The following is a 24,650-nucleotide window of genomic DNA, read 5'->3' as shown; positions in this document are numbered from 1 at the left end:
CACGCGGGCAGCATTTAATGGCTTTAAGGCAAATGTGAACCGCTGCCGCTCCGTCAAAATGAGACAGTGACCTGTAAAGGTATTTAAAGGCCTTGAACTATACCACAAAGCTCAGTTAATGTCACTGGGATTTTGTGTAATCTCAATGTAAGTAAATAATGAATTAAAATAATGAATGTTAGATTTTGTCAAATACCATCATCAAGCAAAATACACATCCAATATGTGGGCCAATGTTCCGGTTGCTATGGAAAAGTGACAGCTCTAAATAGGCCTTGATTTAAAGGAGGTCAGTGTTTCGACTGTTTTGCAGTTTTCTGGAGGTTTGTTCTGGGTTTGCGGAGCATAGGAGCTGAATGCTGTTTCTCTTGCACTTTCAAATATTTAAAGATTTACATGAACGGAAAATCTTCAAATTGGACTTTCTATGGCCGTCTTTAAGATCTTTGTTCCAGAGTTGTGGTCCAGAGTTGTGGCCATTTGTTCAATCGGTGGTCATCGTCTTGACAGGTTCTCCCATCTGGATCTCCTCCAGAGTCACCATTAGCCTCTTATCCGTTTCTCTGATTAAAGTTCTCATTTTGTGTCAGTTTTGGTGGAGAGCCACGTCTTGGTAGGTTTGCAGTTGCCGCAAACTCTCTCGTTTTCCAGATGTGAATTGGAAGATTTCAAGGATAAATATTGTTTTGTTATTAGACCCTCCTTTAAACTTCCCCACAACTTCACTGCTGAACTCTGCGCTATCTGCACTGGTCTTGATGACTAATGTTCCCCAATGTCGCCCTGAGGGATCCCAAACTTGGAAATGTGAAAATGTTCTGTGGGTGTGAATACTTTTGCAGCTCGGTGTAGTTGAAGTCACCCACTCTGAGTGTTGAGTGTCACCCTCTGCTGGATGTGGATTAGAAAACAAGATCTGCGGCATTTTAAGTGTGATGTATTGCTCTCCTTTGGCCTCCTTTTGTCAGCCCTCTATGTGCCTTTCACCCACTTTTCCTGCAGATAAAATGGATCAATACCGCCATCTGTCGGGGAAACGACGGAACTACATGCTGGGATTGTCAGGAAAGAGAGGAATGCAAGGGGTCGCAGATTGTTTTTGCAGCTTTTTAGTCCAACATGGCCGCTTTAATAGAGAAGCACAGCACACCTGCACTGCTCGCACCTGCGCACGACAACAGAGAGGGAAAATGGAGCAAAGCTGGGCTAATTTACACCAACCCGCGCACGCACTCCCTAGCCCCCAGCAGGCATTGCGGGGCAGCGGTCGGTGTTTTGCTGGCGTTGCAGTAAAAGGATATCAGAGGGAAGCAGCCTCAGCAGAAACAGTGGAGCTGTGGTGGGGCGGAGGGAAGAGGAGGGGATAAATCTTAGACATTAGCCACGCTTCTGTGTACGACGGTGCGCATTTAAATAACTTCCGTGTCCTATACTCAGCCAACTGGGACAAACCGAACAGGGGAAGCGCATGATTTGATGTCGCCCACGGAAACAGGATATGTATGCGCAGAGCAAGTCTTTCATCTGTGCGGTTTTAAGTGGATGTGTTTCAGATGTGTGAATGGGAGCAGCGAGTTCGCGTTTGTATCTAGTTACTGGACTTTAATTCGCGCACAAAGTCTTAGAAAGCAGAGCTCCATAAAAAAATCTAGACTTGCTGCCATCTAGTGGCCAAACTTGCTCATTACAGCTAGGTCGGGAGGATTTGGAGCAGAGGTATGAGGTGATGAAACTGATTGATCACAGGTTTAGTGCAGACATTGATTGCTTGGTTCAAGTTTTATTTTCTAATATTCAGTTTAATGGCTGACCAAATTAAGCCCTGAAAAATTTATATTTTAGTAAAACCTCACAAGAGCCACTTTAGTTTGAAAGTTTTTATGCAATGGAAATAATTTGCTACATTCCAGTTGCTTCACAAGGCATTTTTTGCACAATAGTGCAGCTTTTTCCTCAGTATACACTTTACCTCCAATTTAGTTCAAGATTGATAGAAGCACTTCTGTGAAGAGATTTCTTTAGCATACTGGATACAGTAACTTCATTATGGCAGATATGCTAGCAAGTCAATTTGACCAACTTGAGACTAAAGTAAAAAGGTGAAGTCAGAACTACAGACCCAGAAGAAGACATTCAGACATTATGTTGGAACACATGTGCACTTTATTGGGATTGTTTAGTCAGTGTACAGGTTGGCCCCACTGGTCTGGCACCCCATGTTACCGTCACTTTGAGACCCCTTACCCCACCACCCCAGGGATGAAACCTCCAATGGGGAAGAAGGTCACAATTGGGTTTTGCATAACAAAAAAAATTAAACAGGACCAAAATCATTTTAAGGCTGAAAAGTACAAAAACCCAGACATAAATTTACATACAAGCGATACTAACAACCATGTTTAAATATGCGCCAACCACTGGGCAGCCTTCACAGAGGCAAATACGTGTCTGAACAATGCAGTTAACATTTGGAATCATGTGTCTGAACAACGCATTTAAACATTTGGAATGACAAAATGTACATTTTTTTTCTTAAGCTCCCCAGAGACAACTGCAGAACCTTAGGGGTTTCCTTCAAACCTAGCCAAAAAACCTAAACATTACCGTCTCCTTCATCGTTCCAGTTTTTTTTAAATCCTGAGTCAAGCGCCAAAAATAACTGAAGCCATGCCAATGAGTTGTCGTCTAGGCTCTGCGCCTGAGTGTGTATGAGAAATGTGGTTGTTCTGCACAGAGCTGAAGTTGTTGGGTGTTTGGGGAACGGGGAGGAGGAACAGTCTGTTTAGAAGCATTTGCGGTGGACGATGGAGGGGCCAGACTCATCGTACTCCTGCTTGCTGATCCACATCTGCTGGAAGGTGGACAGGGAGGCCAGGATGGAGCCTCCGATCCAGACAGAGTATTTACGCTCTGGTGGGGCAATGATCTGCAGGAACACAAGGTGGCAGGTATTAAGACACCAAATTCCTACTGCATTGTGGCAGAAGACAGTCAGAACCTGTGGAAACAACTCACCTTGATCTTCATGGTGGATGGGGCCAGGGCTGTGATCTCCTTCTGCATCCTGTCAGCAATGCCAGGGTACATGGTGGTACCACCAGACAGCACGGTGTTTGCGTACAGGTCCTTACGGATGTCGACGTCGCACTTCATGATGCTGTTGTAGGTGGTCTCGTGGATTCCGCAGGACTCCATACCTGTGAGCAGAGTTGCCAGTTAGCAAGTGGTGCAAAACAAATTTGCTCTTCAATCAGAAGATGGTTTAAAGTTGGAAAACATACCAAGGAAGGAAGGCTGGAAGAGGGCCTCTGGGCAACGGAACCTCTCATTGCCGATGGTGATGACCTGTCCGTCAGGGAGTTCGTAGCTCTTCTCCAGGGATGAAGAAGAGGCAGCGGTACCCATCTCCTGCTCGAAGTCCAGGGCGACATAGCACAGCTTCTCCTTGATGTCACGCACGATTTCCCTCTCAGCTGTGGTGGTGAAGGAGTAGCCACGCTCTGTCAGGATCTTCATGAGGTAGTCTGTGAGGTCGCGGCCAGCCAAGTCCAGACGCAAGATGGCATGGGGCAGGGCGTAACCCTCATAGATGGGCACTGTGTGGGTCACACCATCACCGGAGTCCATGACGATACCAGTGGTACGACCAGAAGCGTACAGGGACAGCACGGCCTGGATGGCAACGTACATGGCGGGGGTGTTGAAGGTCTCAAACATGATCTGCAAGGACAGAAACAAACCTGTTAGCACACTCACATGACCCCTCAGGACTTTGTGGACACTGCACTCATTACATGCACTAGAGAGCTTCAGATTGAAGTTAGTAGAAAAAGTGCCAAAAATACATTCCTTCACACTTGTGCATATCAGACTTAAAGTACTGAGCCACCAGCTCTGCTAAATCTTATTCACAAGTGCAAATAAAAGCACACAGGAGACCTGCTGATGATAGATCATCTTATAGGAGAGAGATCCTAGAGGAGGAGGAAGGAGGAGGAAGTGAGAATAGAGAAGGAACCTTAAGAGGTATTAGGCAACTTTAAGTTCAACTGGGGGAGGTGGGGGGGTGAAAGCAACCATGTACCTGGGTCATCTTCTCCCTGTTGGCTTTGGGGTTCAGAGGGGCCTCTGTGAGCAGGACAGGGTGCTCCTCAGGGGCAACTCTCAGCTCGTTGTAGAAGGTGTGATGCCAGATCTTCTCCATGTCGTCCCAGTTGGTCACAATACCGTGCTCGATGGGGTACTTCAGGGTCAGAATACCTCTCTTGCTCTGGGCTTCATCACCTACATAGCTGTCCTTCTGGCCCATACCAACCATCACGCCCTGAAAAACAGCAATTTTAAATTTATATTAAATTGTATACTTTACAGAATACAATTTCTTAAACTCGTTATATTTGGTGATAACTGAAACCTAGATGTTCTACAGTGTTCATCACTAACCTGATGCCTTGGGCGACCAACGATGGATGGGAAGACAGCACGAGGGGCGTCGTCTCCGGCGAATCCGGCTTTGCACATACCGGATCCGTTGTCAACAACCAGTGCGGCAATTTCATCTTCCATGGCTGAACTGTAAAAGAGCAGCAAACAAACTGTCAATTCAGCCACTCTGAGCCAGTTGGTCTGCAGTCACAAAGTCTCACTTCCTGTTCCTGACTGCAGTGCGCCAAGGCGACCACTAGGTGGCGCTCCCCACCCACATTCCGACCAGTCAGACAAAAGGAAGTGCTGCTGCATTCTGTTGTTACCATATAAGGACATGGTTCGGTTTTGAGCCGCTTTGCGGCTACTGGCAGTGTGGCACACGGCCAGAATACGGCAAGAAAAAAAAAAAAGAAAAAAGTCGACATTACGAGACCCGGCTCAGTGAGACCACTCCCTCCGATTCACTAAAGTTACACTTCAATCCGCTTCCCCCCCACCCATTATGGCTCAATACCCCCCACCCCGGTCCAGAAACATTTGCTTCAATATCACTGCGTCATAGTTCGGACAGACTATTCAGCCAAGGTCTGGCTCAGCCATGAGCAAGTTTAAACACAAAAATAAAATAAAATGCCGCAAGGGGATTTTATGATGACTGGGAAAAAAAAACCGGTTGCATAATAAACTTCTGACTTAATTCGCCACAAGGGCACGGCTAGCGCACCATTTCCTGAAAGCCACACCTTTACTAGCTCAGAGTGATTAGTCATTCGCCATTTCCTTCCCTTCATCTTTAACTGTCAAAGCAACAATTTTAACGGTTTAACTCGTCGCTCAACTGATACCTTTCATTTTGAATTTGGACCAGCGTGTCGACTTAAAACCTTCAAGAATTGACTGAAAGTCGTAAAATTATTTAATTTTTAAAAAAAGAATTCATCAAGTTGTATTTAATGCAGCCCGAGAAGCGGCCGTTAATGATTCAAGTCTGAAGGGCGTGTTAGCATGATGTGGCTAAGCTCTTATGCTAAAGTAGGTCACACCCCGCTAGATCAGGCGCACAAAGGGAGCAGCCCTGATCCAGACAAGCCCAGATCAGAAGTGTTTAACCACCACAGAAATACATTTTATGCTGCCATTAACTACAGCACATGATGACCACCTACACAAAGCCCACCATAAGCAGTAATACAATCTCAGGAGTCATTAGAAGCCATAAGCCGGTTACAATTAAAGCATCCGCGAAGCACCAATTTTCCTCGTTTTCTAGCCATAAAAGCCTCCATGTCCGAGGTTCAGCAACAAAGGCAGTCAAAAGTGGTTTATATATTGCTAGTTGTATAATTGCAGACAGTTTTGAGAGACTAGACAAAGAACCTCGTGGTCAGTATCACATATTACCGAAAAATTTTTTTAACAAATCCCACTCAATTACACAAAATTATCCGCAATGTTTACATTTTAAAGCCTTCTAAAAATTAGAACAATGTCAAAATTCAACTTCTGTCGACTTACCTTTGGGTGTGGGGGGGCTTTTCGCTTTAAGGGAACCGGTTTCAGGCAAATGATATCCCGCACAAGCTGTGAGTGTGACGGCGCCGAGAGTGAATCCGTTAGCTGTGGGCGCTCGCTATTTATACCACACCAGCTGTCCGGCTCTCGCCATAAAAGGTAAACTTTCGGAATGGCGCTCCTGATTGGCCGAGCGTCATGCATTGAGGCACGTCGCGTGCGCGCTTTTGCCTGTGCGCGGAGGGCTGCGCTCGCGATTTGAGAGGAGAGGGAGGCGATAGTAGCAAAGGATTGGAGAAAATAAAAGGGAAGGGATTGCTGTGGTGAGGCCTAGAAGGTCTAATCCCGTGTTGTAATGTTCTATACACATTTATATGCATGTGTAGAGCTGGATATAAGTCAAATAAGTGATTCATGCACCTGTTCGTAGCAGTCAGACAAGTATTTCAGTGACAATGGAGCAAAGCATGAAAGGGCTCCTCCCCATAAAGGCAGCAAAGGCCTAAGACTTGCATCTGAAACCATGTCTCACTCCCATTTCTCTTCAAGTAATGAATTCACTTTATTTATTGAATAATCTCATATAAATACATCTTTAACTGGATTTGATGCTGATTCTGCTGTATAATTTATGTGCTCTGTGGGTCCCAAACCATACAATATTAGGTCAAACACACAGGTCACACTGCAGACACAGGGTAAGATGGGCTCAATGGGGAATGACCACTCTGTTTTTGGTGACACCCTTTAAATTTGCGAATCAATCATTTCTGGAGTGGGTTGATAGTTCACTTTAAGGATCCCTCTGCTGTGCAAACGCCACCGCCCTCTCAGTGACTGGAATGCAATAAATTGATAAAGGCGTACCATCAAAGGAAGGGAGAAACAGTTTCAATGCACTTGCAATAAAAGTAGCTCTAATGTGTATCAACTCGATCACTGGCACGTAGGAGAGCGCACAGCTCATCAGTGCTGACAGGTTTTAGTTTCATCATTCAGAACTTTTGCGTTTTTCGTGACGCGGACGTTTTAATCGCACATTGTCTGTCGATTGTCAAGCCTTTAAACAAAACAGTGTGTCAAATGACCAAGTGGCCATTTAAAGTGCCTGCACTGAGACATGTAGCAGCTCCTCTTCCTCCTGCACCACTTCCCCTTCCTCTTTTCGTTGTGATGATCACTTGAGCTTTTGGGCTGTGAGCTTCTCTTCCTGGATCTCATTCATGCAGTTTAGTTGCCTTTAAATGGACATCAGCTTTTATCTTCTCGTTTCCACACTGTTTTTAGCTCCGTGTGACACAAAAACTGCTAACTCTCCTCCAGAACTGCACGCCAGATCACCGTCAATCATCACTTTTACCACTTGAAAGGTGTTTCCAGGCTACTTATTACGCTGGTGCACACTTAAACGCTCTTTTGACACAGCAAAACAGTTTTGTCGCGTTAGAGTTTGGACTCAGGAGGGTTTTTTTATGCCGGAAAAGGATGACTGTTTTGGCGATCAAAGGTCTGCAGGTCCCACTTACTGATTTACAGGGCTGTGGTAATGCTGCGCTTCTGTGATGGGGAGGAGGCAGAATAGGTGGGTCCCATTTACAAGGCGAACAGATTGGAGAATAAAGCTGAGAGCAGGGCCTGTCCTCGCTGATGCTACAGTCACACAAGCTGGGATCGGCCGGGGAAACATGCCGCCCTGCCTCTGGATTTTTACCCGTGCATATGTCTGGACGTATGGACGAGTCAGCCAATCATTGCAAAACATGCCAGGACAAAGCCCATTCATGCAGACGCAGAGTTCCTTTCTGTCGTCAGAAATCTTAGGTATGCCGGGCTTTAAGGTGTGTTTACGTGTGGATTGATTTATGGTTGTAAGTGTGAGGTCTCTGGTTAAGTACTGTGTTGTCAACACTCTTCCCTGGGAATCTATGTTTGCCAAGTGCTTGGAATACTGTCCTGGAAAGACACCCGCTCATGTATCACAACAGTGTGTGTGTGTGTTTGTGTTTACACCCTGGCCGCCAGCTAAATGCAGACTCGCTGAACCTCACTGCCAAGGTTCTTTCTGCGTCTAAAATAAGCTTTTATAAAATAAGATTGATGAGGAACTTATCACGCTTAAAACAAATTTGTTTTTGGCAGAATTTCTAAAACGCTTCATTACTGAAATTCCCACAGCATGATGCTTCACCATGTGCAACTGTTACATTGTTTTCAGCTGAAAATAAGTTCACCTTTTAACCGGTGCAGCATAATCTCACATTTCAAAAATGTGGGGAAATCAAACCTTTCTGTTCGAGGAGGTTTATTGTCTGGGTTTTTGAGGGAAATTGTGAAAAAACAGAAAGAAAATAAAAAATTTTCCTCAAACCAATGAACTTTTCAACATAAGTTGATTTTTGTGAAAGTGATCACGGTGGCAGTACTTCCTTTTTGTGTGATATCAATGCGACTTCTACAATCTGACACTTTGTTTGCCTTTCTCCCAAAAAAAAACAACAACAAAAAAAGTGAATATACCATATTACCATATGAACACAGGGCTGATGTGTTGGATTTTCATAAGTTCAAAGCAGGAAACTTCCCTCAAACCTGACATATCTACTGTCAGGGGAATGATTCTGACATTTAAAACCACCAGATCAGTGACAAACAAGGCTGAATGCAGTAGATTCATAAGGTTAAAACGTATTTAAAGTGTTTTACGCATGTCTAACACGGGGATTCCATGATGAGACCTTAAAGCGTCATGTTCTTGTTTGTGGGGCCTTCGCATGTCAAGGCAACGCCGCAAAACCAACCAATGTTGCAGTTCACGTGGCCTTAATACATCAAGTTTTTTACTTCATGCAAAACGTCAGTACTCTGGTGGGCTAACTGCTAGCATTTTTTGAATTTTTTTTAATTATTGCACTGTATTTTTGGCAGCGTGTTTCATACTTGGGACGCACGTTCAGGATTTACTCAGACGTTTCATCGTTTCTGATCCAAAGCTGATGAGAAGCGTAGCAGCTAGCTGCTACCAGCATCCTCATAGATAAAAGTTAATGAATCATCTTTTCGTCCCAACTTATTATTCACTAAAAAGTTCAAATTGAACCACATTGGAACCACGACTCACACCGCAGTTCAAAATAATAACGTTGATAATGAGAAACTTAAAGGTTGCCTACTGAGTGGGCTAGCTTACCGGGAAATTTACGACCAATGCGAGCAACATCTTTCATTTGGATGAACTCACAGTACAGACACATATCGGGAGCGCTTTGTGTCAGATCATGACAATGAGGCACAAACTTGGAGAAGTGCCAGTGGAGTATACTAACAGGACAGCTAATGCTACCCTTAAAAGGATGTCGGTGATTTCAGCAATTTGTCACCTCATAACCTAAAGCTTTGTGGTTTTGTTGTGCAACCAGTTATTTAGCTACTAAATGGAATATTTTGTGCCCATCATGCCTCCAGTTTGCATCTGTTTTAGGTTCATTTGTACCTGCTTTGACAGAGTTACAGCATTGTTTTATAGCATTCTCTTACTCTACTGTGAGGAAATGCATGACTCTAGCAGATAATATTTACCGTAAGGAGGTCAATTAGGGGTTGTAATCTCTCGTAAGCTGCTCCGTAAGTAGATCAGTACCACAACCAGTGAAAACGCAATGTGATTCAAAGTCTCCAGAAAATGATTAAGTTAGACAGCATGTCAGATTTGAGCATGTTCAAGACAATGTATCATCGTGGAAGTGCCGAGCAAAATATGCAACGTTTTAATGCAAGGATATGAAATATGAGTAAAGGAAGAAGGACGGAGTGAAGCGTCAAATTCAAATGTAGATCCGAAAAGTCAAAAGAGCAAATTCACCCAGAGCCCTTTGAAAACACGTCCATGATTGTTTGGTTTTTGGACCAAAAAAAGCAAGGTGGGAAGATTTTCAGTTTTCCCAAACTGAAAATCTGACTTCCAGCAAATTTATTTTTGAATTCACCTTTTGAAAACTTTGAACCAGCAACTCTTCAAGTCTGAGAGGCCGCAACAAGAAGCTCATTGTATTTGTAATGTGGTCAAGTTTGTAACGCCAGCCAACTTTATTTATGTTATTGAAATAAAACAGCATGTGATTTCTGTTTTACTCCAGCCGACTGAAGTCGCCCAAAGCAATTAGACTGGGTGATCTCATGCTTTAAGAGTTGTGGCAAGTGGGTTTTTAAAACTTTTTGTTGTTGTTGTTGCAGACAGCAGCCCAGATCAATGGTAACAATGAAAGAGCATTGCAGTGATTTACACACACTCTTACAAACGGATCCCCTGCAAGCTCATTACTGCGAATTTACCAGAGACCTGAAACTGCTATGACGGGCACCTGTGACGTCAACCACTTAGTTTTTTGGGTTTTTTTTTCTTTCTCTCATTATGAGTAAACCAACCACGATTAGAAACTGACTGCTCCACAGACTTGCCCTCCCTGCGATAACACAGACGCCGTCCCACCGTGGCTTCCTGCTCCTCAGACAGGCAAAGATGGCGCAAATGTTCCTTGTTTCATTTCTCGTCTCATGAGGTCATCCTGCAACAAATGACTCCAACTAGCCTGATTTCCATTGCGTTTGTTTGTGGCGTTTGCATCTTCTTTTCTGTCACATATAACCTGGCAAATGCATTCGCAGCACTTAAACGTTCTTTTTTTTCTATTCAAATGTCAAAGTATTTCATACGACAAACCAACACAAAGTAGTTTTCATCATTTATAAGAATAGTATCGATATGCTATCTCTCTCTCTCTCTCTCTCTGTTTATATATATATATATATATATATATATATATATATATAGATCTAGCAGCCATATTTGCAGTGACATGGGGTTCTGAAGTGTACTGAACCAAAGAGGGTAGAATACAGATACATGCCACACTTTTCAGGATTTAATTTGTAATAGAACAAATAAAAAAACACCTAAAACAAAAAAGCCCACAGCATTTTTTTGAGTTTGTTTGTACAGTCCCAATAAAAACATAATATCAAATTGAAGGGGCATGAAAGCTTTGGCAAGGGACAGCATCATCTGGCTGACTGGTTGCTGCTATTTTTCAAAGAGGGGACATTGAGTTGCATGGGGGGGATGGTCCGATGGTCCGGGGGAAACTATGAAAAAGAGACCTGCTCTAGATGAAATTGGGGGTGGGGAGCGCGGACTTGACTGGGCTACCACTTCTTTTTCACACATGCAGACGCACTCTTTGCAACATCTACCACTTCCAGTCTTCCTGGTACTGGAGCGCAGCTTAATGCAGAACGCATTAGCAGCAATTAGCCCTGAGAGAGGGTGACGGCTGATGCCCAGAGACGGCTGGGAAGTAGAGTAAGACGGAGAGGCGAGAGCTAAAATCCATAAAGTGGAATCTGGGTGGCGCGTTGTGGACGAGAAAGAGGAGAAAAGAGGCAGATAGCCTTTTTTCTACCCCCTGCGCAGCTGAACGTGGGGCGTGTGCGCTCTGCGTGAAACGTCTGGACACAGCTGCATTATGATGCATGCCAGATGCTCAATTAGATCAGCTGTATCAGTAAAAGAGGTTGGGGGAACTCTGCGTTTCGGAGCAGTTTTGCGTTTAACGACAGCCAGTGGGGTTGACCAACATGTCAGGAGAGTCTCTTTTCTTCCCCATTGTGGCTGCCAGGCTTTTCTTTCCCCGTCTTTCTCCTCTCTCTGAGCCTCCTGATGAAAAGTGACCAGCCGAGCGGTTGTTTGCCATCTGTGACCGTTTCAGAGGGGGGAAAGCCCTGCTCCACGTTCGCCCCCTCCTCCCCTGCGACTCTGCCAATAGATTGTCCGTCTGCTGCGTCATTGATCCGCAGGTCACCGTGGTGACGGCCTGACTCCACGGCTCGGGCTAGTTACCAGCTGTGTTTTAATATAACCATGTGTATGGGTGCGTGTGTGTGTGTTGTGCCTGCCAGCTGGCCAGTTTGTTTGCCTGGACTGGATTAGCTTCCCATTTACAGCCCAAATTAATTCCCAGCACCCCTCACCCACCTTTTCTCTCTCTCTGTTGGCAAATAGACAGATTCACCCAAACAAACAGTTTTCTGACCACGCCCTAATCTATAAAAGTACTGTATTAAAACCTTAAAGACGATGGAGCATCTGAAGTTATAGTTTCAAAGCCATTAAACTATTCCCTCCTATTGCATTGTAATTCCCTCGAATGTCGCAGTTGTTTTTTTATTTTTTTTGGGGGGTTGCTGCGTTTTGTCTCGTTGGAGCAACAAAGAACAAGAGATTTCCTGATAGAAGAAGATTTCACTGCTAAAGTTTATTGAAGAAGCATTTTTTATTATATTTTCTTTTACTCTCACACATAAATGTTAAATTTTGAAAACCACAAGCATTTTTCATTCCTCCGGATCTGTGTTGTAAAGACCGTATGACTGGGTTCTGTATGCGTATAGTAACCAAAGCCCACTACTGTCTTTTGGAAAGTCGGGTTCACGCTGCTTGGTTGTTGGTCGTCCATCGTCAGAGGTGAACCGACCACTGATTCAGCATTCTCACAACAACAAACTCCCACAAATGTCAACCAGAATCAGGTCTTTTCTGGTAAAACTGATTTGATATAGATTTCACGTAACTGAAGTGACTGGAGGGCTGGTTAGGACTGTCTGGTTAGGTACAGCACTTGACCAGTTTAAAGCCTTAAAAAACAGAGACTTTTTGTGTGTGTGTCAATCTGAGCTGACAAAAATCACATACGGAATACCTCAGGGCTCCATTTAGGGGTCTCTCTTATTTAATACATGCAAGAGGTTGCAAAAGGTACCATAACTACTCAGGTAATACACAGTTCTACGTCACAACATCACCAGACGACTGTGAAGGCATTCCAGAGTTAAGTTGCATGGAATGAATCAGCGCATGGATTTGTCATTGCTTACTTCACCTGAATAGAAACACAATTGCAAAAAGGCTGAAACATCAACATTCTATGAATCACAGCTAAACCAATTTGTTTAGCATTGAGTAATGACAACTGGAGCGTCATTAATTGTAGTCTGTAATTTTGATTATATTTTTCCTTTTTCATACCACTCCAATGTATTCTCGTTTGTTGTTTTTTGTTGGGTTTTATTTCATAAGGCACCTTGAATTGCCTTGTAGCTGAAACGTGCTAATCATAAAGACTTGCCTTGCCTAATGCCAAGCTGTTGCACTGTAACATGTTTAAGTCCCAGGCTTTAGACATTGCTATTTTAAAAAGTGCAGCACGCATCTTTAAGCCAGTCGACTGCAGAATGCGAACAACATCTAAACTGGATAATCATCTTACAGAGTCCAGGCTGACTGTAACAAAAGTGACAAAAGCGCATAACATTATGTTGAAAAAAATTAAGTCTACTTGAACAATACTTTTGCATTTATTGGGTGTTTATTCTATATTCTGCTCAGTCCAGGAATGAGGCTTGTAGCTGCTTCTTCTGATATGCTAGGCTAACTATGATTAGCAAAACAAATTCTTGTGCATTTTTATAACTTGTGACAACAAAATAAATAACTGAAACAGGTATTGAGTGTGAAAAAGATTAATGTGTTTTTGTTTTTTTTCTTTTACTCCTGGTCAGCTATAACACGTGAGGCAGCCATATTTGATTATGAAATCAGGGTTGGCTGGAAACGTTCAACTCTCCACACGGATTTCCGGCTTCCACCAACCGTTCCCCGAATTCTCTCAAATTCAGTCTAGAAAATTTCAACTCTTGAGCAGAGACGGCAGGGCACAAGTAAACTCCATTGTTAAACCAATCACGCAGTGCTAATTGATAGCCTTTGTTATTCTTGTTTTTTTTTTTGTTTGTTTTCACCACATAAAACTTAACAAGGTGTAGAAATCAAAGACCTGTTTTTGATCATGTTTTGTGAAAACGGTGGTGATCAGAAGGCTTAGTGCTTGTGGAGCTGGCACTAAACATTTGAGAACCACCGTGTTCAATTTATATTTACTGACACAACTGCAGTGTGACTAATAAAGCCAGGCGGTGAGATTTGGATCATATAAAATATTTGGGAGGTTAATTATCTTCTGGTTCCCTGTGCTTAGTTCACATAAAAGCTCATCTCCAGCAGGGTAGTTCAGACCACAACAAGCGTTTTATTGTAAGAAACTGGGCCCAATTTAGTTGGTTCACTGGTTTCCTGCTTCCTTTTTTTTTTGACATTTTTGTCACTGCTTCGTTTTCTTTAGATGGAAGTGCAAAAGAATTTTTTTGTGTGCGTTTTGTGCTCTGCATTGCAAGGCCGTCGTAGACTCCCTGCCCTTTCAAAAATCATATGATCATCAGGGTAAAATCTGATTAAAAGCTTGAAGTGTGCAGCCCAGTTCACAGTCATTCGATCAGCCACATGCAGCAATGCCTGAGGCTGGAAAGTCTGTCATAAAATGTTGCATTTATTTCCCACCCCCCTCCCTCCCGCTGCCCCTGTTGCTCCCTAACACACACAGATACGCTTCTCTTCCTCTTCTGGTTCACCCACCTCACTTCCTCACACTGTCCCTGCTTGCCATTGGCCCACAGCCCAGGCTGGGGTGCCTTTTAAGGGTGTGATGTTTGACTCAGGTGCCGTTCAAACCCGGCACTGATGACAAAGCAGCCTCCAATCAAACCTCACGGCAGCACACATTTGTGAAATGATGTGCTGACTGGTAGAGTGAGGGAGGCCTGTTTCGCATGCGCAAGTGTGATCAGTCGGTTTTGAATGTAAAGTCAAAGGGTCTTTGCAGAAAACCTGAAAGCTGATGACACACACACACACACACACTCTTTATACCCCCCATGCATCCTGGTGGACCCAGGGAGGCTCATCCATTCTCAGCCATCTGCCTCTGACCAATGGGAGGGACCTGTGAGCTGCCCGCCTTCTATTGGCTCGTTTGGAGATTCGTGGCCTCTGACTGGCCACGGTCCTGCCCCAGCTTCTTGGTCTTCCTTATCGTGTTGCTGCCCCTCAGTTAAAGCACGCCAAGAGAGGTCAGCCACCTACACGTAATGGGTTGTTGTCTGTGGTTAAAAATGCCTTACATAACTTTCTGTTTCTCCATTCTCTGCATAGCTTCTTGTCAGCGCCTTCTGCTTTCGTCTGCACTATTTACATAGTCAAACGTCTGTACAAATACTTTCTTATTCCTCCGTATGTCAGCCAGTCAAGCGTGGAAATGTGTTATCTGCTTGGGCTGGAATATATTATTATTATTATTATTATTATTATTATTATTATTATTATTATGTATGCTGCAGTTCTTGATATGTGTTTGCAGTTCCCACCCATCTCTCCCCGGCTGTTTGAATGAGTCGCCTGCTCGGCTCCGATTGGCCGCCGGCAGCTGCCATATATGGACATAGGCCAGCAGCAGAAGCAGGAAGTGGGGCAAAGGAGGAAGTGGAGAGCCTCCTGTCAAAGAGAAGCATGTGCAGCCTGCCGAGGAATCACAAGAACAAGCGTGCCACACCTTGTTCGCCAGTCCATCTCCCAGCTTTTCTCTTCAAGTGTACAACACGCCCTGTCGGTTATCTCACCCTCTCCTGGTTCGCTCCTGATAACAGTCATTATCTCCCCCGCTATCTCCTTCTCCTGACTTAGCATCTTGACACGTTCGTGTCACAAACGCAGTCCCTTTGGAAGCTTAAAACTGGAAATCTCTTAATCGCTCGCGCCAGCAATCTTTCAGCTTAGTTCAGCATGCGAGCGGCGCTTTTACACCCGAGGGTTTGACAAAATGCAAGCCGGAGTTGCTCAGCGGCAGGACGCAACGCGGCCTGGCCACCTGCCGATTCACACACTATGGCGTTGTTCACCTGATGACTGTAATAAGAAATGAGGTTATGCAACGCCATTAAATTGTATCTGTGAACATCAGGTGGCATTAGAGTTATTTTGGTTTGATAAGCGGTCATAAACTGTGACCCTTGACCCCTAGCTCAAATAAAAGATGAGAAACACAAACAAGCCAACACGTGCGGATGGGCCCCATGCGGGGCGCAACACAGGCCTCGGCTCATAATGGGCTTCTTCAATGGAAACCTTTTGAATCAACCGGATCAATCAAGTTGATCTGTACAGCACATTTCAGAAACATGGCAGCTCACATCATGAAGACATAAAAACGAAACAAACACGTCACACAGTCAACAGTTGTGAAAACAGATGTTACGTCAATACACATCTCATATTTTGGTCAGTGTTCTTTCCGCTCACTTGGATCCCAAATGGGTAGATTCAAAATGGCGTCCGTTTTTTCCCCCACAGAGTTCATCTGCCTTTCACCTGTCCTGATGGTAAACATGGCTCCATCCTATTTGGGATTCTTTTTCCAGCCTGTTTCCCACCAGTGTGGGCCCATATTTTACATTGACCTTCCTGCCTGGGGCCCATTTGGACTGACTATACAAGAGGTACCCTGAGCAGGTCACAGCTGGGGATGAAATGTGTATTAAAAATGAGATACATCCAGGATTCAAGGTCCTATTGGTCCTATTTCTTTTTTCAGAGTTGATTTCATCATTTCATCATCTGCTGACAGTTCTATTTGGAACTCATTTTGCGTCCCGTTTCCCACCTACGATGGCATAGGCCTCGTCTTAAAGTGTCAACTTGGTAAACGTCCTGTAACAATACCAGAGTGGTACCCAATGTGGCTGTAGGCATTAAACAAATGGGTTGAATTTGTGCAGATCATCTTTTTATTCATTTTACTTTCCAGCTGCATATCCAGCTAACATAACGAGATCGCGAGGCGGTGTACGGAGTATTTTTCATATTTTCAGAGATACAACTGATACCAAACTGTTGCATGTGAAATTGAACCAAATGGACCAAACCAATGTGAAGCCACTGAAGTATCACCGACTATTAGCAGATAGAAACGGCAGTGCTAATTAATGCCGAGAGCTTTTACAGGATTAGAAAAAGTTCAGGTCTGCACAATGTAGCACTTGTTGTGAAATTCAGGAGAAATAACAAGCGACAGTTTTGATTTCGCAACTCCTTCGACTCTTTTGTCTCTCAAGGCTTGTTCATGCTGGTAGGAGTGTGCAGTAAAGTTACAGTCAGGTTAGGCATTCTGCGTTTGTGCTGGTGTGTGTGTGTGTGTGTGTGTGCTGACCTGGTGGGGTGTGTATTGTTGAGGCCACACCTTCTTGTCAACACTGACATCCATAAAAGGAGATCTTTAAGTTTGTCACATGACAATAATCCGAGGAATGCAAGACTGGTCACATGGGATACCATCTCAAGAAATCAGTTTCACCCTGAGGACAGGCGAAATTGTTGGTGTGTGTGTGTCGTGTGCGTGCGCGTGTGTAAGTGTGTGCATGTGTAAACTTGTGGTTTCGTTATGAATTTCTCAATTATTAGTTGCATTTATCTTTCTTTTAAATATTCAAGTAAATAGCAAGACTTTATCTCTTTATGTATCATGACTGTGTGTGCATGTGTGTGTTTTTATCTTATGCGTGTGTGTGTGTGTGTGTGTGTGTGTGTGTGTGTGTGTGTGCGCGCGTGTGGATTTCACTTCTCGTTCAGATATGCTTCAGTAACTGGAAACTGCAAAAGGAGGAGTTTGTTCCAATTTCCTTCTCTGTCAGAAGAAGAACAATTTGTGTGTGTGTGTGTGTGTGTGTGTGTGTGTGTGTGTGTGTGTGTGTGTGTGTGTGTGTGTGTGTGTGTGTGTGTGTGTGTGTGTGTGTGTGTGTGCGTGTCAGCAGTTCATTGTGTGCTTGCCAATAGAGTGGTTTTATATTTGACAGTGTAAAGTTTCTGAAGGACCTCATAATAATAATAATTTTTTAAAAAACTACTTTCTTTGTTTTTCAGAAAATCCTGCCCTGTTGGCAGAAGAAAAAAAATCAGCTTTCAGTGTTTGTGGATAAGCGTATGAATGTAGAATTGAAAATCAGCACTTCCTGAAGCTGCATCCTCCCTGTGGGCTGCTCTCTACTGCCCCCTATAGCTCAAAACAACTCATATAAACCACACAGTTGCCTAACGCTTCACTGAAAGGAACTTCCTCTTATTTCTCTCCCCCCCTTTTATGTGGCACCATATAAGGTTAACAGTTGACAGGTAGACACATGTCTGCTGAGCCAATGGTGCTGCAGAGGCTGAGAGAAGCTTCATGTCTCCTTATATGATTTGACAGCGAAGCGAGGCTGTCTGTCTGCGTGAGGACAGGAAGTTTTGGGCAACAGGCTGGTGAGGATGTTCAACATACAGTTTGAGGTTTTTCCAAAATGATCCAATCGCCTGCAGAAAGTTCCAGCCTTCCCCAAGCTAAGAAATCAAGACGCGTCTTAGCTGGTTTTGTGACTCATTGGGTTTTGAAGTAATGTTTCAGCTTGGCCGTCTGTTTTGATGTCGGTGAGGCTTTCAGTCTGGCTGATTCAGCGGATTTCAGCCGTGGAAGGCAGGAAACTAATAGACACGTTCTAAATTTGCCTTCTGCCGCTTCTTCCACTCAACTTTCTCCGCTGATGACCTCTGAGTTTCAACGCCACTGACTCAGACCTCTGCAGAGCAGGGTTAGGGTTACGACCCGCAGCATGTTGGCTCAGCAAGAAAAACCTTCCACCGACCTCTCTGTTTGGGAAGCGGCCTCCCACTTCCAAAACAAAGGCATTTCTATCGTTTCTGTCGTTTCTATCTCCTCGTCTCCAAGGTGTTAGCATGTCTCTCCAGTCACAGGGTTGCAGCAACCCTTCACTCTTTGCTTTCCTTCCTTTATTCCCCCTGCTTGCTTTTGCTTGGACAAAGCTGTTGCCTCGCCGCTCCACGGTTCACCCCAACAGAGTGCACGCCCCCCACCACACACACACACACACACATATTCACTTGGTGTCAGTGAGTCAAACAGGTGAGGTGACAGACGGAGATGAATCTGAAAGCTAAAAAGGTCTCTGAGAGGCTATTTGTGACTGTGCATGCTTGAGCGACCCGGTGTGTGCGTTCTGCAGCTGAAGGGATTCCCATAGCGGCGGGTAAAAATATAGGTCATGTTGTGAAAACACGCACGGCGTCTGCTTGAATACGATTCAATTTTCGACACGTTTGAAAGGCAAGGTAACGCGCTTCGTTTGGTTTTTACACTTTTCAGATGTGGTGTGCGTTTGTGTTCAGCCCGTCCGAGTCAAGCCTCAGTGAAACGGCTTTTCGGTGCCTTCCAGTCGCCTCTGTATGCTCAAATTTGTGGCTTACTTTTGGAGGTAACCAAGCCATTTCATTCCAATGTTTTGTACCTGTGGCACATCTGAAAACTGCAGGACAGCGGCCCTCCAGGACTGGAGTTTGACACCTGTGCATTAGCGGTTATGAATTGATGAACGCTAAGTTTAAAGCGTCTCGTTGCCACGAGTTGTTCCGAAAAAAAAAAAACGAGCAAGTACCGCAAAGTGTTTGTTCATGAGTTTGTTTATATTCTGCAGCTTTATAAGATAAAGTAAAAATGTTTGTAAAGTATGTATTCATTGACAAAACATGATGTCTTCGTTCAGACTACATAGAGCTTTTTATTTATGATTAATCTAGTGGTAGAAACTTGTTAAGTTGTCTGCAATGCACTGTAACATGTTGTATTTTTACTAATTGTACCTGGATAAAAACTAGCCTTTATGGCTAACTCTGCATTATCTCTTTTGAAGTAAATAAACAAAACAAAAAGAAAGAAAAGAAAAGGTAAAGAAATACAAATCAGACAGTGTCTAATACTTGTTTTTCTTTTAGTATGTGGTGTGCACCAGAAAGTTGACTTTTTCCCTTCAATGTCCCGGAATGCAGCTCTGAGAGATTGCATGCAGATGACCTGCAGCGCTGCCATTGGCTACAGCGGGCAGGTAATTCGCATTCTGGTTGCCCTTTTAAGGCAACCGCTGCAAAGTCCTTCTTCTCATTCCTGTTTTTTTTTTTTTTTGTATTCTTTCTTTCTGTTTTTATTTTCTAGGTCGCTCCCAGTTTCACACGCACTCCCACTTTTGTGTAGCAAAGCGCCTGCGGGACAAAAGGCGAGGGGAGGATAAAGCGCAAGAAGTGAGAGGAGATTTACAGGAGGAGCAACGCCTTCCTTGGCTCGTCATCTGATTGTAAGCTGATAACCTGGAACTCAGTGCTGAGCTGTTACATAAGAGAGACAGGCGACACCCTCAGAGACAGTGTGTGTGTGTGTGTGTGTGTGAAAGTGTGTAAGAAGCCCACTTTCCCCCCTCTCATTGTCAGCCTGGTTTGAGGCACAGATAACTGGGTTAGTCACACTGACATATTTTCAGTCAAAAGAGACTGGCTGCAGCTGTGGTTCATTTCTCTGTGTGTGTGTGTGTGTGTGTGTGTGTGTGTGTGTGTGTGTGTGTGTGTGTGTGTGTGTGTGTGTGTGTGTGTGTGTGTGTGTGTGTGTGTGTGTGTGTGTGTGTGTGTGTGTGTGTGTGTGTGTGTGTGTGTGTGTGTGTGTGTGTGTGTTTGCTTTTCATGTGAAAGACTAACAATCTGGCTTGAGGGAAATGCAATCAGTTCTTGTCCCGTGATCCCATCCCGCCTGTAATTTAGGAACTCTCAGCTCACTTCCCAATATTTCACCAGTGAAGCATTTGAGAAAAAGAAAGAAAAAAAAAACCTCTGGGAAAGTTGATGCATCATTTATTTGTATATTTTTTTTGCATATTTGCTGTCTATACTCATGTGGTGCATCGACAACCCGGTACAGTTCTGCAGAAATGTACCGTGTCTTTCACGATGCGTTTAGATACATTTGTTGTAAATGTCAGCTTCCATGAAGTCGGAGACAAGAACAGAACACAAACAAAACAACAACAAAAAACATCAGACATTAAAGTGGTTTATTCAGCTTGTTGTTTATATCTTAACTCCCTGAAAAATCTGGATATGTCAGCCATACAGTTATAAAAATGTAAAATGTTTTCCTTATCAAATCAGGAAACAAATTGGATGGGGAAAAAATTGCAACTAAAAAACCATCTGAAATCAGATACATGAATATTTTTGTGTTTTGTCTCAAAGCTACGCGCTTCTGAGTATTTTTACTTGGATCTGATACGACAGATCAGCAACAAATTAGTGCAATTAGTGCAAATTGGAAGGATAAATATCCCAAAAAGTGCAGCGTTCGTTTGTGTCCAGCCTCCTTCACTCCGATACCCTGAAACAAAAAAATCTAGTCCTCTCAGAAGAAACCCGTAAAAGGAGTCCTGGGGGTGGAGCTGAAACGTTTGGCGTTGGGCTGGCGAAAGGTGAGAAACGTTTGTGTGGAGCTGCGAAAGCTATTTTGTATTTCTTACATTTATCGGGAACAGAAAGCTGGCCTTTTTTTTTTCTTTATGGTCACATTCAAAGAGGTTTTTTCCAGTTAACCCGTCAGCGTGTCACATGTTCGGCCCAGTAACCTTTAAACCGAGATTCTCAAGGCAGAACCTCAACAACAGCGCCGTGATTACGAGTGTGACTTTGACACGCTTCCCCTCGGCCTGCAGAGCAGACAGAGCCTGTGTTTACGAGACGGTGACAAACTGGGAGCTGTGAAATATTTTGTCTGCATTTGCATTTCTTAATGTTTGGTCTGCTGGGATGAAACCAGTGTTCCCAGTGGTTAATTCCTGTGAATGTGGCAGCTGTGTCATCTGTTTAAGGTTTCAAGATGGCCATCTGTGCCAGATGTTAATGCCCCCTCTGCTCGGTGTGAAATGAGTGTCTGAGGTGTGTGTGTGTGTGTGTGTGTGTGTGTGTGTGTGTGTGTGTGTGTGTGTGTGAGCAGATGGTTTGTGTTCATCAAACATACACACACACACACACACACACACACACACACACACACACACACACACACACACACACACACAAACAGTCTCTCCCATTATCCCAGTTCCCCCAACTATCAATTATTCACACCAGGACACTGACACACATGAAATATAAAAGATGTTCATAAGATAAAAATGATGTATTTACAGTAAAAAACAGGTTATATAGTTTTTTCTTGTATATCTCTATATTGAATTTGTTTTGAAGTTTTATAAGTGTACTGCTTTAGCTCACAAAGGTTGAGTGTCGTCAATTTTGAGCTGAAACACCTGCACCAAAATGATTCCTTTTAGCATTTTTTAAAGTTTTGTTCTGGAAAATGCTGCATATTGTGGGTTTTCCTTAAAAAAAAAAAAGTTATTTTTTTTTGGGACGGGGGACAAAAGAGGCACAAAAACATAGAAAAAACATGAAAAACTTTATATGTACTGATAGGTCTGAAGCTGCTGAATAGATTTAATGCAACGAAAGTAAGAAAAAAAATGTATTGCATTTTTATAGTAGATTTATAAAGTGTACCATTTTGGGACATGAAGCTGACCACTGTACAGTCAACCTAAAGGTACCTGAGTGGTTGAAATATCTACTAATCTTGAAGGTGCCATTTTTTAAAATCATGAAATTGTAGCAAAATGTGGTTGTGTTTTGTGAACAATTGCTGTGAATGGCAGAAATGCTTTTTATCAAATTGAGTCTTTGTGCAAAAATGACTCTTTTTCTTCCTATGTAATGAAAGACCAGCAGACAACAGCTGCTGCTTGGTATATGTGTGTGTGTGTGTGTGTGTGTGTGTGTGTGTGTGTGTGTGTGTGTGTGTGTGTGTGTGTGTGTGTGGGAGGGGGGGGTGTTTGTCCAGAGTGGGGGGCCTCCATCTCTTTGTTGTAAGAGGGCATATCATTAGCATCCCAAACCACTCATTGGCCATCAAGAGAAGGCGATGAAAAGCTGAGGCTAGACGGATGCAGAGAGTCACCCCCACCATGATGGAGGTGGGGGTGGGTGGAGGTGGGGGGCAGGTGGGACCCGCGGGGATCCAGGAGGAAAGTGGTGGCAGCGACCAGCAGCACCTGCCAGGAGCTTCATCCACAGCTCTGTTTACATGTTTGTTTGTCCATTCAGGGATTCCACTGACTTGCTGTCAGACCAGACCATGAGTTCATTTGATAGCTGTAGTTCGCCGCTGCCGCCAGTGGATGGCGCAGAAGAGCTCCTTTAGAGACGAACCAGCAGAGGGGGAAAAGTGAAGCTTGAGGAACAGCAATGTGGAGTAATAAGTTAAATGGGGTCGTTTTCTCAATTTTTAGTTGATTGTTTGCCCCTTTATTTATTTATTTTTTGTCTTGAAGAGAAACTTACAGGGATTTTATTTGTTTGGAAATGAGCAAACGTGCTCCCTCTCTCTTATTAGAGTCCATCATTAGCAAACACAACAATAAATGTCACATGCATCAGATTCTGAATCCTCAGTTTTTTGCTTTTTTGCTGTGTGCTGCAATGTTTGCAGGTTTATTTTGGGCCTTTGTGAAGAACTGAAAGCTGCTGTGCTGCTTTCTTGGAAAGAAATTCCAGAGATTCAGGGTCAAGGTTCAAATAAACCAGTGAGCACATCACATTGGAGGAGCGCTAGTCCTCATCTTTAATGGTGCATATGATAGATTGAGGGTTATTGTAGGTTTATTTCACAGGGAATTGACATAGAGACAGAAAGAGAAGGGAAAAAGGTACAATGTTAAAAAGGAGAGAGGTGAGAAAAGACTGAAAAACTAGGAGTCTTCTACACCTTACGGGAAGAAAGAAAGAGCAAACAGCAGAGAAACCACAACATATACATACATATCTATATGTTCATATTTTGCTTCCAGGAAGACAATTTATTTTCCTTTCAAATGATGCCAAATAAAATTTCTTTCTATTTTCTTCTTCTTCACTTATTTTCAGAGAAAATAAGTGAACAACCTTAAATATATTAATGATTAAGCTCGAGTTGTGTTTGTAGGTACAAACCTCACAAATATTAACATCCCTGGTACAAGAATAGAGCAAAAAAAATCAACAACAAAACAACAACCTGAAAGTAAATGGTTATTATGGAGACCATCCTGCTCATTGTGTGTGAATAGGACGATCTAAACATGGGCTCCTTGTCATTTTTACCTCTGTTTCACTGAGAAGCAGCTCCTGGAACGAGCTCAGCAGTGCTCAGCTCCACCAGGTGGCTGCTAACTGCTGCTGGCTAGTCTGAAGGAGTGGAGTGGGGGCGCTGCAGGGGAAGTGTTGCTCTGTGAGTTGGAAGCTTGGAAACTGGAAAACTGCGCCGCAGGTGGTGCCAGGTCCACAATTAAAGAGTTTTTATGGAGATTAAAGGATATCTCAAACATGTGTCAAAGAGGAACTCCAAGTGTGTTTTTTTTTTACGTTGGAATAATATCATAGCATGATGTAAAGCTCAAAAAAGTTGATTTTACACGACAGTGTCCCTATAAGATACAGCTTGAGGTTTTAACCCGACCAAAAGTGTCAAATATGAAAGTACTAAATTCTGCCTCTTTAAGATTCATTGTCCAGATCAAAAACTTTCCCAACGTCCTGTTCGCTGCGTGACATCTAACGGCGTGTCTTCCAGCTGAAGAGAAGGATTGTAAGCAACACAAATGTGGCCAAGAAGGTGGAACAATGAGCGCAAGGTGTTGGGCGGGAGGAGAGCAGCTGACCAGAGCAACACTGCTTATTTGTGAGGCCAGGATGTGAAGTCACAGGCCCTCGCTGAGAGGCAGGAAGAGGTATTTTTAGTGGCATCCTGATCAAATTCCTCTGCAGTCAGGGCTCCGGGCGCCGACCCAAGGCCCCCGATCGATTCAGGTAGGTGAGG

The 24,650-nt window shown here is 43.7% G+C and overlaps 1 protein-coding gene and 1 long non-coding RNA gene across 5 annotated transcripts; one reads left to right on the top strand and one right to left on the bottom strand.

Moving 5' to 3' along the window:
• Window positions 1-2,140: 2,140 nt before the first annotated feature.
• Window positions 2,141-6,077, bottom strand: actb2 (actin, beta 2). 2 transcript variants are annotated; one of them, XM_055035116.1, is made up of 6 exons: window positions 5,944-6,077; window positions 4,444-4,573; window positions 4,085-4,324; window positions 3,282-3,720; window positions 3,016-3,197; window positions 2,141-2,926 (listed from the first exon to the last, which is right to left on the bottom strand). In XM_055035116.1, exons 2-6 carry the CDS (start codon window positions 4,564-4,566, stop codon window positions 2,783-2,785), a joined length of 1,128 nt encoding a protein of 375 aa, XP_054891091.1. In that variant the 5' UTR covers window positions 4,567-4,573; window positions 5,944-6,077; the 3' UTR covers window positions 2,141-2,782. The 2 variants fall into 2 exon arrangements, with proteins under 2 accessions (XP_054891091.1, XP_054891092.1); XM_055035117.1 differs by lacking the exons at window positions 4,085-4,324; window positions 4,444-4,573; window positions 5,944-6,077 and adding an exon at window positions 3,940-3,974.
• Window positions 6,078-18,181: 12,104 nt separating this feature from the next.
• LOC129363187 (uncharacterized) lies at window positions 18,182-23,298 on the top strand. 3 transcript variants are annotated; one of them, XR_008606304.1, is made up of 4 exons: window positions 18,182-18,833; window positions 19,700-19,809; window positions 19,917-20,055; window positions 22,901-23,298. It is a non-coding gene; the product is annotated as an uncharacterized LOC129363187 (long non-coding RNA). The 3 variants fall into 3 exon arrangements; XR_008606303.1 differs by having other exon boundaries at window positions 18,182-19,039; window positions 19,754-19,809; XR_008606302.1 differs by having other exon boundaries at window positions 18,182-19,039.
• Window positions 23,299-24,650: the final 1,352 nt, after the last annotated feature.

This window comes from Poeciliopsis prolifica, unplaced genomic scaffold (assembly GCF_027474105.1).
Source record: "Poeciliopsis prolifica strain line A6 unplaced genomic scaffold, Auburn_PproV2 SCAFFOLD010, whole genome shotgun sequence".
Lineage (NCBI taxonomy): Eukaryota > Metazoa > Chordata > Actinopteri > Cyprinodontiformes > Poeciliidae > Poeciliopsis > Poeciliopsis prolifica.
Note: the sequence above shows the minus strand (reverse complement) of the source record. Positions and strands in the feature narration are given on the sequence as shown.

Bases quoted from the DNA above. Each gene is read 5' to 3' on its own strand.
- actb2 (XM_055035116.1), bottom strand. From the start codon at position 4,566: ATGGAAGATGAAATTGCCGCACTGGTTGTTGACAACGGATCCGGTATG. The intron at 4,325-4,443 runs GTTAGTGATGAA...GCTGTTTTTCAG, and splicing joins TTGGTCGCCCAAGGCATCAG to GGCGTGATGGTTGGTATGGG. The intron at 3,198-3,281 runs GTATGTTTTCCA...CTCTGCTCACAG, and splicing joins CTTCCAGCCTTCCTTCCTTG to GTATGGAGTCCTGCGGAATC.